At 42.0% G+C, this 18,011-nt stretch overlaps 1 protein-coding gene across 1 annotated transcript in view; it reads left to right on the forward strand.

Annotated features, from left to right (window-relative positions):
- LOC139763320 (glutamate receptor ionotropic, delta-2-like) overlaps nucleotides 1-18,011 on the forward strand; it is a 220,533-nt gene that overhangs the window by 129,316 nt on the left and 73,206 nt on the right. Inside the window, exon 2 of the mRNA XM_071689342.1 lies at nucleotides 6,173-6,470. Within this exon, the coding sequence (XP_071545443.1) occupies nucleotides 6,173-6,470 (298 nt within the window). The remainder of the gene's footprint in view (nucleotides 1-6,172; nucleotides 6,471-18,011) is intronic.

An 18,011-nucleotide genomic window follows, 5' to 3' on the forward strand; every position in this document is an offset into this window, starting at 1 on the left:
CCACATATTGTATTCAAACATTCAATTTCCAACGCATCCACCCTCATCCTCACAACCCTATCTATAACCCATGCAGCACAACCATACAACATTGTTGGAACCACTATTCCTTCAAACATACCCATTTTTCCTCTCCGAGGAAACGTTGTCGCCTTCCACACATTCTTCAACTCTCGCAGAACCTTCTCCCCCTTACCTACCCTGTGAGTCACTTCCTCTCAGTCATTACTCTCCTATATAATTTCCCAAGAATACTCAACAGATCTATACCTCTGTAATTTGAACACTCACCTTTATCCCCTTTGCCTTTGTACAATGGCACTATGCATGGATTCTACCAATTCTCATGCACTTCATCATGATCCCCTCATACATTGAATACCCCTACCAACCAATCAACAACACAGTTGCCCCCGTTTTAACGAATTCCCCTGTAGTACCGTCCAAACCTATCACCTCACCGACATTTATCTTCGCACACCGCCGTGACTAAAACACCCTATATCTGCCAATCTATCATCAAACACATTCAACAAATCTTCAAAATACTCACTCCAACTCCTCACTTCATCACTACATTTTATTACCTCCCCATTTACCCACTTCACCGATGTTTTCGTTTGTTCTCTTGTCTTACGCACGTTATTTGCCTTCTTCCACAACCTATTTTCATTCTCCCTAAAATTTGATGATACTGTCTCACCCCACCTCTCATTTGTCTTCTTTTTCACTTCCTGTACCTTTCTCTTTATATCCTTCCGCTTTCTTATATATATCTCCCAGTCATTTGCACTTCTTCCTTGCAAGAATCGCCCAAACGCCTTTCGCTTACCTTTCACTAACAATCTTACTTCTTCATCCCACCACTCACTACCTTTTCTTATCAGTCCAACTCCCACCTTTCACATGCCACAAGCATCTTTTGCGCAAACCATCACTGCTTCCGTAAATGCATCCCGTTTGTCCCCCACTCCTCTTACGTCATTTACTTTCACCTTTTTCCATTCTACACTCAATCTCTACTGATACTTCCTCACACAAGTCTCCCTTCCAAGTTCACTTACTCTTACCGCTCTCTTCTCCCCAGCGTTCTCTCTTCTTTTCTGAAAATCTCTACAAATCTTCACCTTCGCCTCCACAAGACAGTGATCAGACATCCCTCCGGCTGCCCCCTTCAGCACATTAGCATCCAAAGGTCTCTCTTTTACACGTCTCTCAATTGACACTTATTCCATTAATGCCCTTTGACCATTTCTTTACTCACATACGTATACTTGTGCATATCATACTTTTTAAACCAGGTATTCCCAATCACCAGTACTTTTTCAGCACATAAATCTACATCATGTTCACTATTTCCATTTACAATACTGAACACCCCATGTACACCAACTATACCCTCAACTGCCACATTGCTCACCATTCCATTCATATCACCCATTACTATGACCCGGTCTCGTGCATCAAAGCTGCTAGCACACTCACTAAGCTGCTCCCAAAACAATTGCATCTCAAGATCTTTCTTCTCATGACCAGGTGCGTATGCAACAATAATCACCAATCTTTCTCCATCCACTTTCAGTTTTACCCACATTACTTTAGAATTTGTTTTCTTACACTTTATCACATACTCCCATAACTTCAGGAATAGCGCTACTCCTTCCTTGGCTCTTGTCATCTCACCAATCCCTGACTTTACTCCCAAGACATTCCCAAACCACTGTTCACCTTTACCCTTGAGCTTCGTTTCACTCAGAGCCAAAACATCAGGGTTCCTTTCCTGAAAAATACTACCTACCTCTACAGGCTCCCTAATCTGAGCCTTCGAGGAGGATGAGCACTCCTCCATGACTCCTTGTTCTGTTCCCCCTTATAGAAATTTTTATGCAAGGAGTGGGGGTTACCGGCCCTCCGCTCCTGCCTCCTTAAGTCGCCTTTTACGACACGGGGGAAAAATAAGTGTATGAAATGGGCTTGATGGGAGCACTCAATTGCCCTTACTGTCTTAGAGAACATAATGATTATCATTATCATTACAACCCTATAAACCCAATGGCTCCTTCATAACTAAGCCTACACATCACAGCTCACAGAGGATGGACTCCTTTGACGTGTAGAATTCTTTGACGAGCATCGACTGAGTTTCGTCAGCTGACCATGATACAGCCTCGCCAAAGACGACTATACACTCTGGGTGTAACGTTAAGTAGGCGGAGTGTGGCAACACCTATACAAGACAAAGGAAATTTAAGTTTCTATCTTTATTATTTTGCTTTGTCGCTGACTCCCGCGTTAGCGAGGTAGCGCAAGGAAACAGACGAAAAAACGGCCCAACCCACCAACATACACATGTATATACATACACGTCCACACACGCAAATATACATACCTATACATCTCAATGTATATATATATATATATATATATATATATATATATATATATATATATATATATATATATATATATATATATATATATATATACACACACAAACATATGCATATATACACTTGTACATAATTCATACTGTCTGCCCCTATTCATTCCCGTAGCCACCTCGCCACACATGGAATAACAACCTCCTCCCGCCTCATGTATGCGAGGTAGCGCTAGGAAAAGACAACAAAGGCCCCATTCGTTCACACTCAGTCTCTAGCTGACATACAATAATGCACAGAAACCACAGCTCCCTTTCCACATACAGGCCCCACAGAACTTTCCATGGTTTACTCTAGACGCTTCACGTGCCCTGGTTCAATCCATTGACAGCACGTCGACCCCGGTATACCGTATCCTTCCAATTCACTCTATTCCTTGCAAGCCTTTCACCCTCCTGCATGTTCAGGCCCCGATCACTCAAAATCTTTTTCAATCCATCTTTCACCTCCAATTTGGTCTCCCACGTCTCCTCGTTCCCTCCACCTCTGACACATATATCCTCTTGGTCAATCTTTCCTCACTCATTCTCTCCATGTGACTAAACCATTTCAAACACCATCTTCTGCTCTCTCAACCACACTCTTTTTATTACCATACTTCTCCCTTACCCTTACATTACTTACTCGATCAAACCACCTCATACCACATATTGTCCTCAATCATCTTATTTCCAGCATATCCACCCTCCTGCGCACAACTCTATCCATAGCCAACGCATCGCAACCATACAATATTGTTGAAGCCACTATTCCTTCAAACATATCCATTTTTGCTTTCCGAGATAATGTTCTCGACTTCCACACATTCTTCAAGGCTCCCAGAACTTTCGCCCCCTCCCCCACCTTATGATTCACTTCCGCTTCCATGGTTCCATCCGCTGCCAGATCCACTCCAAGATATCTAAAACACTTAACTTCCTCCAGGTTTCTCCATTCAAACTTACCTCCCAGTTAACTTGACCCTCAACCCTACAGTACCTAATAACCTTGCTATTATTCACATTTGCTCTCAACTTTCTTCTTTCACACACTTTACAAACTCAGTCACCAGCTTCTGCAGTTTCTCACATGAATCAGACACCAGCGCTGTATCATCAGCGAACAACTGACTCACTTCCCAAGCACTCTCATCCACAACGGACTGCATACTTGCCCCTCTTTCCAAAACTCTTGCATTCACCTCCCTAACAACCCCATCCATAAACAAATTAAACAACCATGGAGACATCACACACCCCTGCCGCAAACCTACATTCACTGAGAACCAATCACTTACCTCTCTTCCTACACGTACACATGCCCTACATCCTCGATAAAAACTTTTCACTGCTTCTAACAACTTGCCTCACACACCATCTATTCTTAAAGTCGTCCACATAGCATCTCTATCAACTCTTTCATATGCCTTCTCTAGATCCATAAATGCTACATGCAAATCAATTAGCTTTTCTAATTATTTCTTACATACATTCTTCGAAGCAGACTCCTAATCCACACATCCTCTACCACTTCTGAACCACATTGTTTTTCCCTAATCTGATGCTCTGTACATGCCTTCACCCTCTCAATCAATACCCTCCCATATAATTTACTCAACAGACTTATACCTCTGTAATTTGAGCACTCACTCTTATCCCCTTTGCCTTTGTACAATGGCACTATTCAAGCATTCCGCCAATCCTCAGGCACCTCACCATGAGTCATACATACATTAAATAACCTTACCAACCAGTCAATAATACAGTCCCCCACTTTTTTAATAAGTTCCACTGCAATACCATCCAAACCTGCTGCCATGCCGGCTTTCATCTTCCGTAAAGCTTTTACTACCTCTTCTCTGTTTTCCAAATCATTTTCCCTAACTCTCTCACTTTGCATACCACCTCGACCAAAACACCCTATATCTGCCACTCTATCATCAAACACATTTAACAAACCTTCAAAATTCTCACTCCATCTCTTCTCACATCACCACTACTTGTTATCACCTCTCCATTAGCCCCCTACACTGAAGTTCCCATTTGCTCCCTTGTCTTACACACTTTATTTACCTTCCTCCTAAACATCTTTTTATTCTTCCTAAAATTCAATGATACTCTCTCACTCCAACTCTCAGTTGCCCTCCTTTTCACCTCTTGCTCCTTTCTATTGACTTCCTGCATCTTTCTTTTATACATCTTCCACTCATTTGCATTTTTTCCCTGCAAAAATCGTCCAAATGCCTCTCTCTTCTCTTTCACTAATAATCTTACTTCTTCATCCCACCACTCACTACCCTTTCTAATCTGCTCACCTCCCACGCATCTCATGCCATAAGCATCTTTTGCGTAAGCCATCACTGCTTCCCTAAATACATACCATTCCTCCCCCACTCTCCTTACCTCCTTTGTTCTCACCTTTTTCCATTCTGTACTCAATCTCGTACTTCCTCACACAAGTCTCCTTCCCAAGCTCACATACTCTCACCACCCTCTTCACCCCAACTTTCTCTCTTCTTTTCTGAAAACCTCTACAAATCTTCACCCTCGCCTCCACAAGATAATGATCAGACATCCCTCCAGTTGCACCTCTCAGCACATTAACATCCAAAAGTCTCTCTTTCGCGCGCCTGTCAATTAACACGTAATCTAATAATGCTCTCTGGCCATCTCTCCTACTTACATACGTATACTTATGTATATCTCTCTTTTTGAACCAGGTATTCCCAATCACCAGTCCTTTTTCAGCACATGAATCTACAAGCTCTTCACCATTTCCACTTACAACGCTGAACACCCCATGTATACCAATTATTTCCTCAACTGCCACATTACTCACCTTTGCATTCAAATCACCCACCACTATAACCCGGTCTCGTGCATCAAAACCACTAACACACTCATTCAGCTGCTCCCAAAACACTTGCCTCTCATGATTTTTCTTCTCATGCCCAGGTACATATGCATCAATAATCACCCATCTCTCTCCATCAACTTTCAGTTTCACCCATATCAATCTAGAGTTTACTTTCTTACACTCTATCACATACTCCCACAACTCCTGTTTCATGAGTAGTGCTACTCCTTCCCATGCTCTTGTCCTCTCACTAACCCGTGACTTTATTCCCAAGACATTCCCAAACCACTATTCTCCTTTACCCTTGAGCTTCGTTTCACTCAGAGCCAAAACATCCAGGTTCCTTTCCTCAAACATACTACCTATCTCTCCTTTTTTCTCATCTTGGTTCCATCCACACACACTTAGACATCCCAATCTGAGCCTTCGAGGAGGATGAACACTCCTCGTGTGACTCCTTCTTCTGTTTCCCCTTTTAGAATGTTAAAATACAAGGAAGGGAGGGTTTCTAGCCCCCCGCCCGTCCCCTTTAGTCGCCTTCTACGACATGTGAGGAATGCGTGGGAAGTATTCGTTCTCCCCTATCCCCAGAAAAATAAAGTATTTCTAGTAAAACTGTAATGTGAAAGGGAGGTTGACCCTCAAAAGCATTCTACAGACTTCTTCGGGAATGATACAGCTTCCCTTGGATTGCCTGTACCTGAATTACCTTTATTTGCAAATTTTTGTTAGATTTATACATGTTCTTTTACCCGGGAGTACCTTGTTTTCCTTAGAGATATTATGTTATTATACAAAGAAATACAGAAGGAATTTGTTTTTAAATCTGCTGAATGTACTAATCTTCATCATTCCTTACATGACCACCTCACGTATGATGGTCATTTTACACGCAGGAGGCAGACTTCGCACTGGGACCATTTGGTCTCACCACAAGCCGGACTGAGGTAGTTGACTTTACATGGCCAATGACCATACAGTACTCGAGGATCCTGGGAGGTCGGGGGCGGCCAGAGGTGGACCCGTGGGGCTTCCTGCTGCCCCTCTCGCCCCTAGTATGGACGGCCATCCTGACTACACTGGTGCTGGTGCCTGTAGTCGTAGTATTAATCTCCTTCTGCTTCTCAATCAGTAGAGCTCATTGCACCTGGATGAGAGATACTTTTGAAATGCTTCGTATACTCTTACAGCAAGGTAAGTTCAATCATCAGGTCAGGCAGGAGAAAAAGAAAGTTTATATTCTCCATTTGTCTTACAGGCATATGTTTAATTTGTGAATATGTTGAAATGCGTGAAAGATATATCATCATTCTCTACATCTCAGCATCTTTAATACCATAAAAAAGATAAGATGCAAAATGTGAGTATGAAACTTTCTCTATTCTTACATAAATCTTCAATACGATATTATCTCATGTTTCTGTGAATAAATTTCGAAGTCTTCCTTTCCTTTAACATACTTTATTTTAGATATTCCTATATCAGGATATGTTTAGGTAACACAACAGAAGTAAGGCTTAGGTTGTGTGAGGCATTAGTGCGATCGTCTCATGGTCGACAAACGTGGTGCTGGCGCGAGCTGTTCACACGTTCACCATAACTGACCCAAAGACATGATATACGATAACTGGTGTCTGCACAAAGCATTGATACACGACAACTTCAACAGGATTCTATGACTCATAATGCCTTATACTAATCAAACAGAACACGCAAGCAAGTGTCTGAAATAAGAGTTACAAATAAAGAATTATCAATGTTAAGTTACAGTAAGAAGTTGACACTATTGTTGACATCACGAAATGCACAGTATGTGAAAATATATATATATTATTATTAATATCTTGCTTTGTCACTGTCTCCCGCATTAGCGAGGTAGCGCAAGGAAACACATGAAAGAATGGCCAAACACACCCACATACACATGAATATACATACACGACCACACACACAAATATACATACCTATACATCTCAATGTACACATATATATATACACACACAGACATATACATAGATACTCATGTACATAATTCATATTGTCTGCCTTTATTTATTCCCATCGCCATCCCGCCACACATGGAATAACAACCCCCTTCCCTCCACATGTGTGCGAAGTAGCGCTAGGAAAAGACAACAAAGGCCCCATTCGTTCAAACTCAGTCTCTAGCTATCATGTGATAATGCACCGAAACCACAGCTCCCTTTCCACATCCAGGCGCCACAGAACATTCCATGGTTTACCTCAGACGCTTCATTTGCCCTGGTTCAATCCATTGACAGCACGTCGACCCCCGTTATACCATATCGTTCCAATTCACTCTATTCCTTGCACTCCTTTCACCCTCCTCCATGTTCATGGCCCAGATCACTCGAAATCTTTTTCACCCCATCTTCCCATCTCCAATTTGGTCTCCCACTTCTCTTCGTTCCCTCCACCTCTGACACATATATCCTCTTGGTCAATCTTTCCTCACTCATTCTCTCCAAGTGACCAAACAATTTCAAAACACACTCTTCTGCTCTCTCAACCACGCTCTTTTTATTTCCACGCATCTCTCTTACGATTACATTACTTACTCAATCAAACCAACTTACACCACACATTGTCCTCAAACATCTCACTTCCAGCACATCCTCCCTCCTGCGCACAACTCTATCCATAGCCCAAGCCTCGCAGCCATACAACATTATTGGAACCACTATACCTTCAAACATACCCATTTTTGCTTTCGGAAATAATGTTCTCGACTTCCAAACATTCTTCAAGACTCACAAAATTTTCGCCCCGTCCCCCACCCTATAATTCACCTCCACTTCAATGGTTTCATCCGCTGTCAGATCCACTCCCATATATCTAGAGCACTTTACATCCTCCAGTTTTTATCCATTCAAACTTACCTCCCAACTGACTTGACCCTCACCCTTACTGTACCTAACTTTCTTCTTTCACACACTTTACCAAACTCAGTCACCAGCTTCTGCAGTTTCTCACATGAACCAGCCACCAGCTCTGTATCATCAGCGAACAACAACTGACTCGCTTCCCAAGCTCTCTCATCCCCAACAGACTGCATACTTGCCCCTCTTTCCAAAACTCTTGCATTCGCCTCAATAACGACCCCAACCATAAACAAATTAAACAACCATGGAGACATCACACACCCTTGCCGGAAACCTACATTCACTGAGAACCAATCACTTTCGTCTCTTCCTACACGTACAGATGCCTTATATCCTCGATAAAAACTTTTCACTGCTTCTAGGAACTTGCCTCCCACACCATATATTCTTAATACCTATCAACTCTATCATATGCCTCCTCCAGATCCATAAATGCTACATACAAATCCATTTGCTTTTCTAAGTATTTCTCACATACATTCTTTTAGGCAAACACCTGATCCACACATCCTCTACCATATAAATATATATATATATATATATATATATATATATATATATATATATATATATATATATATATATATATATATATATATATATATATATATATGTTCTTAATACCTTCCACAGAGCATCTCTATCAACTCTATCATATGCCTTCTCCAGATCCATAAATGCTACACACAAATCCATCTGCTTTTCTAAGTATTTCTCACATACATTCTTCAAAGCAAACACCTGATCCACACATCCTCTACCACTTCTGAAACCACACTGATCTTCCCCAATCTGATGCTCTGTACATGCCTTCACCCTCTCAATCAATATCCTCCCATATGATTTACCAGGAATACTCAACAAACTTATACCTCTGTATTTTGAGCACTCACTCTTATCCCCTTTGCCTTTGTACAATGGCACTATGCACGCATTCCGCCAATCCTCAGGCACCTCACCATGAGTCATACATACATTAAATAAACTTACCAACCAGTCAACAATACAGTCACCACCTTTTTTGATAAATTCCACTGCAATACCATCCAAACCTGCTGCCTTGCCGGCTTTCATCTTCCGCAAAGATTTTACAACCTCTTCTCTGTTTACCAAATCATCTTCCCTAACCCTCTCACTTTGCACACCACCTCGACCAAAACACCCTATATCTGACACTCTATCATCAAACACATTCGACAAACCTTCAAAATACTCACTCCATCTCCTTCTCACATCACCACTACTTGTTATCACCTCCCCATTTGCGCCCTTCACTGAAGTTCCCATTTGCTCCCTTGTCTTACGCACTTTATTTACCTCCTTCCAGAACATCTTTTTTTTTTTTTTTTTTCATACTATTCGCCATTTCCCGCATTAGCGAGGTAGCACTAAGAACAGAGGACTGGGCCTTTGAGGGAATATCCTCACCTGGCCCCCTTCTCTGTTCCTTCTTTTGGAAAAAAAAAAAAAAAAAAAAAAAAAAAAAAAACGAGAGGGGAGGATTTCCAGCCCCCCGCTCCCTTCCCTTTTAGTCGCCTTCTACGACAAGCAGGGAATACGTGGGAAGTATTCTTTCTCCCCTATCCCCAGGGATACATACAAATATATAGATATATATATATATATATATATATATATATATATATATATATATATATATATATATATTAGCGCCCTTCACTGAAGTTCCCATTTGCTCCCTTGTTTTACGCACTTTCTTTACCTCCTTCCAGAACATCTTTTTATTCTCCCTAAAATTTAATGATACTCTCTCACCCCAACTCTCATTTGCCCTTTTTTTCACCTCTTGCACCTTTCTCTTGACCTCCTGTCTCTTTCTTTTATACATCTCCCACTCAATTGCATTTTTTCCCTGCAAAAATCGTCCAAATGCCTCTCTCTTCTCTTTCACTAATAATCTTACTTCCTCATCTCACCACTCGCTACCCTTTCTAATCAACCCACCTCCCACTCTTCTCATGCCACAAGAATCTTTTGCGCAATCCATCACTGATTACCTAAATACATCCCATTCCTCCCCAACTCCCCTTACTTCCATTGTTCTCACCTTTTTCCATTCTGTACTCAGTCTCTCGTGGTACTTCCTCACACAAGTCTCCTTCCCAAGCTCACTTACTCTCACCACCCTCTTCACCCCAACATTCACTCTTCTTTTCTGAAAACCCATACAAATCTTCACCTTAGCCTCCACAAGATAATGATCAGACATCCCTTCAGTTGCACCTCTCAGCACATTAACATCCAAAAGTCTCTCTTTCGCACGCCTGTCAATTAACACGTAATCCAATAACGCTCTCTGGCCATCTCTCCTACTTACGTAAGTATACTTATGTATATCTCGCTTTTTAAACCAGGTATTCCCAATCATCAGTCCTTTTTCAACACATAAATCTACAAGCTCTTCACCATTTCCATTTATAACACTGAACACCCCATGTATACCAATTATTCCCTCAACTGCCACATTACTCACCTTTGCATTCAAATCACCCATCACTATAACCCGGTCTCGTGCATCAAAACCACTAACACACTCATTCAGCTGCTCCCAAAACACTTGCCTCTCATGATCTTTCTTCTCATGCCCAGGTGCATATGCACCAATAATCACCCATCTCTCTCCATCAACTTTCAATTTTACCCATATATATATATTTTTTTTTTTTTTACTTTGTCGCTGTCTCCCACGTTTGCGAGGTAGCGCAAGGAAACAGTCGAAGAAATGGTCCAACCCACCCCCATACACATGTTTATACATACATCCACACACGCAAAATATACATACCTACAGAGCTTTCCATGCTTTACCCCAGACGCTTCACATGCCCTGATTCAATCCACTGACAGCACGTCAACCCCGATATACCACATCGATCCAATTCACTTTATTCCTTGCTCTCCTTTCACCCTCCTGCATGCTCAGGCCCCGATCACAAAAAATCTTTTTCACTCCATCTTTCCACCTCCAATTTGGTCTTCCACTTCTCCTCGTTCCCTCCACCTCCGACATATATATCCTCTTGGTCAACCTTTCCTCACTCATTCTCTCCATGTGCTCAAACAATTTCAAAACACCCTCTTCTGCTCTCTCAACCAGGTTCTTTTTATTTCCACATATCACTCTTACCCTTACGTTTCTTACTCGATCAAACGACCTCACACCACACATTGTCCTCAAACATCTCATTACCAGCACATCCATCCTCCTGTGTACAACTCTATCCATAGCCCACGCCTCGCAACCATACAACATTGTTGGAACCACTATTCCTTCAAACATACCCATTTTTGCTTTCCGAGATAATGTTCTCGACTTCCACACATTCTTCAAGGCTCCCAGAATTTTCGCCCCCTCCCCCACCCTTTGATCCACTTCCGTTTCCATGATTCCAACCTCTGCCAGAGCCACTCCCAGATATCTAAAACACTTTACTTCCTTCAGTTTTTCTCCATTTAAACTTACCTCCCAATTGACTTGACCCCCAACCTTACGGTACATAATAACCTTGCTCTCATTCACATTTACTCTTAACTTTCTTCTTTCACACACTTTACCAAACTCAGTCACCAGCTTCTGCAGTTTCTCACATGAATCAGCCACCAGCGCTGTATCATCAGCGAACAACAACTGACTCACTTCCCAAGCTCTCTCATCCCCAACAGACTTCATACTTGCCCCTCTTTCCAAAACTCTTGCATTCACCTTCCTAACAACCCCATCCATAAACAAATTAAACAACCATGGAGACATCACACACCTCTGCCGCAAACCTACATTCACTGAGAACAAATCACTTTCCTCTCTTCCTACACGTACACATGCCTTACATCCTCGATAAAAACTTTTCACTGCTTCTAACAACTTGCCTCCCACACCATATATTCTTAATACCTTCCACAGCGCATCTCTATCAACTGTATCATATGCCTTTTCCAGATCCATAAATGCTACATACAAATCCATTTGCTTTTCTAAGTATTTCTCACATACAATCTTCAAAGCAAACACCTGATCCACACATCCTCTAACACTTATGAAACCACACTGCTCTTCCCCAATCTGATGCTCTGTACATGCCTTCACCCTCTCAATCAATACCCTCCCATATAATTTACCAGGAATACTCAACAAACTTATACCTCTGTAATTTGAACACTCACTCTTATCCCCTTTGCCTTTGTACAATGGCACTATGCACGCATTCCGCCAATCCTCAGGCACATCACCATGAGTCATACATACATTAAATAAACTTACCAACCAGTCAATAATACAGTCACCCCCTTTTTTAATAAATTCCACTGGAATACCATCCAAACCTGCTGCCTTGCCGGCTTTCATCTTCCACAAAGCTTTTACTACCTCTTCTCTGTTTACCAAATCATTTTCCCTAACCCTCTCACTTAGCACACCACCTCGACCAAAACACCCTATATCTGCCACTCTATCATCAAACACATTCAACAAACCTTCAAAATACTCACTCCATCTCCTTCTTACAACACCACTACTTGTTATCACCTCCCCATTTGCGCCTTTCATTAAAGTTCCCATTTGCTCCCTTGTCTTACTCACTTTATTTACCTCCTTCCAGAACATCTTTTTATTCTACCTAAAATTTAATGATAATCTCTCACCCCAACTCTCACTTGCCCTCTTTTTCACCTCTTGCACCTTTCTCTTGACCTCCTGTCTCTTTCTTTTATACATCTCCCACTCAATTGCATTTTTTCCCTGCAAAAATCGTCCAAATGCCTCTCTCTTCTCTTTCACTAATAATCTTACTTCTTCATCCCACCACTCACGACCATTCCTCATCAAACCACCTCCCACCCTTCTCACGCCACAAGCATCTTTTGAGGAATCCATCACTGATTCCCTAAATACATCCCATTCCTCCCCCACTCCCCTTACTTCCATTGTTCGCACCTTTTTCCATTCTGTACTCAGTCTTTCCTGGTACTTCCTCACACAAGTCTCCTTCCCAAGCTCACTTACTCCCACCACCCTCTTCACCCCAACATTCACTCTTCTTTTCTGAAAACCCATACAAATCTTCACCTTAGCCTCCACAAGATAATGATCAGACATCCCTCCAGTTGCACCTCTCAGCACATTAACATCCAAACGTCTCTCTTTCGCTCGCCTGTCAATTAACACATAATCCAATAACGCTCTCCGGCCATCTCTCCTACTTACATACGTATACTTATGTATATCTCGCTTTTTAAACCAGGTATTTCCAATCACCAGACCTATTTCAGCACATAAATCTACAAGCTCTTCACCATTTCCATTTACAACACTGAACACCCTATGTATACCAATTATTCCCTCAACTGCCACATTACTCACCTTTGCATTCAAATCACCCATCACTATAACCCGGTCTCGTGCATCAAAACCACTAACACACTCATTCAGCTGCTCCCAAAACACTTGCCTCTCATGATGTTTCTTCTCATGCCCAGGTGCATATGCACCAATAATCACCCATCTCTCTCCATCATCTTTCCGTTTTACCCATATTAATCGAGAATTTACTTTCTTACATTCTATCACATACTCCCACAAGCCATGTTTCAGGAGTACTGCTACTCCTTCCCTTGTTTTTGTCCTCTCACAAACCCCTGACTTTACTCCCAAGACATTCCCAAAACACTCTTCCCCTTTACCCTTGAGCTTCGTTTCACTCAGAGCCAAAACATCCAGGTTCCTTTCCTCAAACATACTACCTATCTCTAATTTTTTCAAATCTTGGTTACATCCACACACATTTATACACCCCAGTTTGAGCCTTCGAGGAGGATGAGCACTCCCCGCGTGACTACTTCGTCTGTTTGCCATTTTAAAAAGTTAAAAGAAATACTCTTCCCCTTTACCCTTGAGCTTCGTTTCACTCAGAGCCAAAACATCCAGGTTCCTTTCCTCAAACATACTACCTATCTCTAATTTTTTCAAATCTTGGTTGCATCCACACACATTTATACACCCCAGTTTGAGCCTTCGAGGAGGATGAGCACTCCCCGCGTGACTACTTCGTCTGTTTGCCATTTTAAAAAGTTAAAAGAAATACAAGGAGGGGAGGATTTCTGCCCCCCCCCCCCCCCCCCCCCCCCTTCCCGTCACCTCCAGTCGCCTTCTACGACACGCGAGGAATGCGTGGGAAATATTCTTTCACCCCTATCCACAGGGATAATATATATACATATACATATATATATATATACATACACATACATACGCACATATACACATATACATATATGTATACATACACATATACATATATATATATATTTTTTTTTTTTTTTTTTTTTATACTTTTTCCCTGTCTCCCGCGTTTGCGAGGTAGCGCAAGGAAACAGACGAAAGAAATGGCCCAACCCCCCCCATACACATGTATATACATACCTGCACAGCTTTCCATGGTTTACCCAAGACGCTTCACATGCCTTGATTCAATCCACTGACAGCACGTCAACCCCGGTATACCACATCGCTCCAATTCACTCTATTCCTTGCCCTCCTTTCACCCTCCTGCATGTTCAAGCCCCGATCACACAAAATCTTTTTCACACCATCTTTCCACCTCCAGTTTGGTCTCCCTCTTCTCCTCGTTCCCTCCACCTCCGACACATATATCCTCTTGGTCAATCTTTCCTCACTCATTCTCTCCATGTGCCCAAACCACTTCAAAACACCCTCTTCTGCTCTCTCAACCACGCTCTTTTTATTTCCAAACTTCTCTCTTACCCTTACGTTACTTACTCGATCAAACCACCTCACACCACATATTGTCCTCAAACATCTCATTTCCAGCACATCCATCCTCCTGTGCACAACTCTATCCATAGCCGACGCCTCGCAACCATACAACATTGTTGGAACCACTATTCCTTCAAACATACCCATTTTTGCTTTCCGAGATAATGTTCTCGACCTCCACACATTCTTCAAGGCCCCCAGAATTTTCGCCCCCTCCCCAACCGTATGATCCACTTCCGCTTCCATGGTTCCATCCGCTGCCAGATCCACTCCCAGATATCTATAACACTTCACTTCCTCCATTTTTTCTCCATTCAAACTCACCTCCCAATTGACTTGACCCTCAACCCTACTGTACCTAATAACCTTGCTCTTATTCACATTTACTCTTAACTTTCTTCTTCCACACACTTTACCAAACTCAGTCACCAGCTTCTGCAGTTTCTCACATGAATCAGCCACCAGCGCTGTATCATCAGCGAACAACAACTGACTCACTTCCCAAGCTCTCTCATCCCCAACAGACTTCATACTTGCCCCTCTTTCCAAAACTCTTGCATTTACCTCCCTAACAACCCCATCCATAAACAAATTAAACAACCTTGGAGACATCACACACATATATATACATATGTATATTCGCCCCCTCCCCCACCCTATGATCGAAAGTGGATCATAGGGTGGGGGAGGGTGCGAAAATTCTGGGAGCCTTGAAGAATGTGTGGAAGTCGAGAACATTATCTCGGAAAGCAAAAATGGGTATGTTTGAAGGAATAGTGGTTCCAACAATGTTGTATGGTTGCGAGGCGTCGGCTATGGATAGAGTTGTGCACAGGAGGATGGATGTGCTGGAAATGAGATGTTTGAGGACAATATGTGGTGTGAGGTGGTTTGATCGAGTAAGTAACGTAAGGGTAAGAGAGAAGTTTGGAAATAAAAAGAGCGTGGTTGAGAGAGCAGAAGAGGGTGTTTTGAAATGTTTTGGGCACATGGAGAGAATGAGTGAGGAAAGATTGACCAAGAGGATATATGTGTCGGAGGTGGAGGGAACGACGAGAAGAAGGAGACCAAATTGGAGGTGGAAAGATGGAGTGAAAAAGATTTTGTGTGATCGGGGCCTGAACATGCAGGAGGGTGAAAGGAGGGCAAAGAATAGAGTGAATTGGAACGATGTGTTATACCGGGGTTGACGTGCTGTCAGTGGATTGAATCAAGGCATGTGAAGCGTCTGGGGTAAACCATGGAAAGCTGTGTAGGTATGTATATTTGCGTGTGTGGACGTATGTATGTACATGTGTATGGGGGTGGGTTGTGCCATATCTTTTGTCTGTTTCCTTGCGCTTCCTCGCAAACGCGGGAGACAGCGACAAAGCAAAAAAAAAAAAAGGAAAAGAATATATATATATATATATATATATATATATATATATATATATATATATATATATATATATATATATATATATATATATATATATATATATAAATATATATATATATATATATATATATATATATATATATATATATATATATATATATATATATATATATATATATATATATATATATATATATATATATATATATATATATATATATTTTATTTATTTATTATCTATTTTTGTTTGTTGCTGCCTCCCTTGTTTGCGAGGTAGCGCAAGGAAACAGACGAAAGAAATGGCCCAACCCACCCCCATACATATGTATAGACATACACGTCCACACACGCAATTATACATCCCTATACATCTCAATGTACACACATATATACACACACAGACATATGCATATATACCCAGGCACACAATTCATACTGTCTGCCTTAACTCATTCACATCGCCACCTCGCGACACATGGAATACAATCCCCCTCCCCCCTCATGTGTGCGAGGTAGCGCTATGAAAAGACAATAAAGGCCCCATTTGTTCACAGTCTCTAGCTGTCATGCAGTAATGCCCGAAACCACAGTTCCCTTTCCACATCCAGGCCCCACACAACTTGCCATGGTTTACCCTAGACGCTTCATATGCCCTTATTCAATCAACTGACAGCACGTCAACCCCGGTATACCACATTGATCCAATTCACTCTATTCCTTGCCCGCCTTTCGACTTCCTGCATGTTCAGGCCCCTATCACTCAAAATCTTTTTCACTCCATCTTTCCAACTTCAATTTGGTCTTCCACTTCTCCTCGTTCCCTCCACCTCCGACACATATATCCTCTTGGTCAATCTTTCCTTACTCATTCTCTCCATGATGCCCAAACCATTTTAAAACACCCCCTTCTGCTCTCTCAACCACGCTCTTTTTATTTCCACAAATCTCTCTTACCCTTACATTACTTACTCAATCAAGCCACCTCACACCACACATTGTCCTCAAACATCTTATTTCCAGCACATCCACCCTCCTGCGCACAACTCTATCCATAGCCCACGCCTCACAACCATACAATATTGTTGGAACCACTGTTCCTTCAAACTTACCCATTTTTGCTTTCCGAGATAATGTTCTCGACTTCCAAACATTCCTCAAGGCTCCCACGATTTTCGCCCCCTCCCCCACCCTATGATTCACTTCCACTTCCATGGTGCCATCCGCTGCCAGATCCACTCCCAGATATCTAAAACACTTTACTTCCTCCAGTTTTTCTCCATTCAAACTTATCTGCCAATTGACTTGACCCTCAACCCTACTGTACCTAATAACCTTGCTCTTATTCACATTTACTCTTAACTTTCTTCTTTCACACACTTTACCAAACTCAGTCACCAGCTTCTCCAGTTCCTTACGTGAATTAGCCACCAGCGCTGTATCATCAGCGAACTACAACTGACTCATTTCCCAAGCTCTCTCATCGACAACAGACTGCATACTTACCCCTCTTTCCAAAACTCCTGCATCCACCTCCCTAGCAACCCGATCCATAAACAAATTAAACAACCATGGAGACATCACACACCCCTGCCGCAAACCTACATTCACTGAGAACCTATCACTTTCCTCTCTTCCTACAAGTACAAATGCCTTACATCTTC

Source organism: Panulirus ornatus, chromosome 46, assembly GCF_036320965.1.
Source record: "Panulirus ornatus isolate Po-2019 chromosome 46, ASM3632096v1, whole genome shotgun sequence".
NCBI classification, from domain to species: domain Eukaryota; kingdom Metazoa; phylum Arthropoda; class Malacostraca; order Decapoda; family Palinuridae; genus Panulirus; species Panulirus ornatus.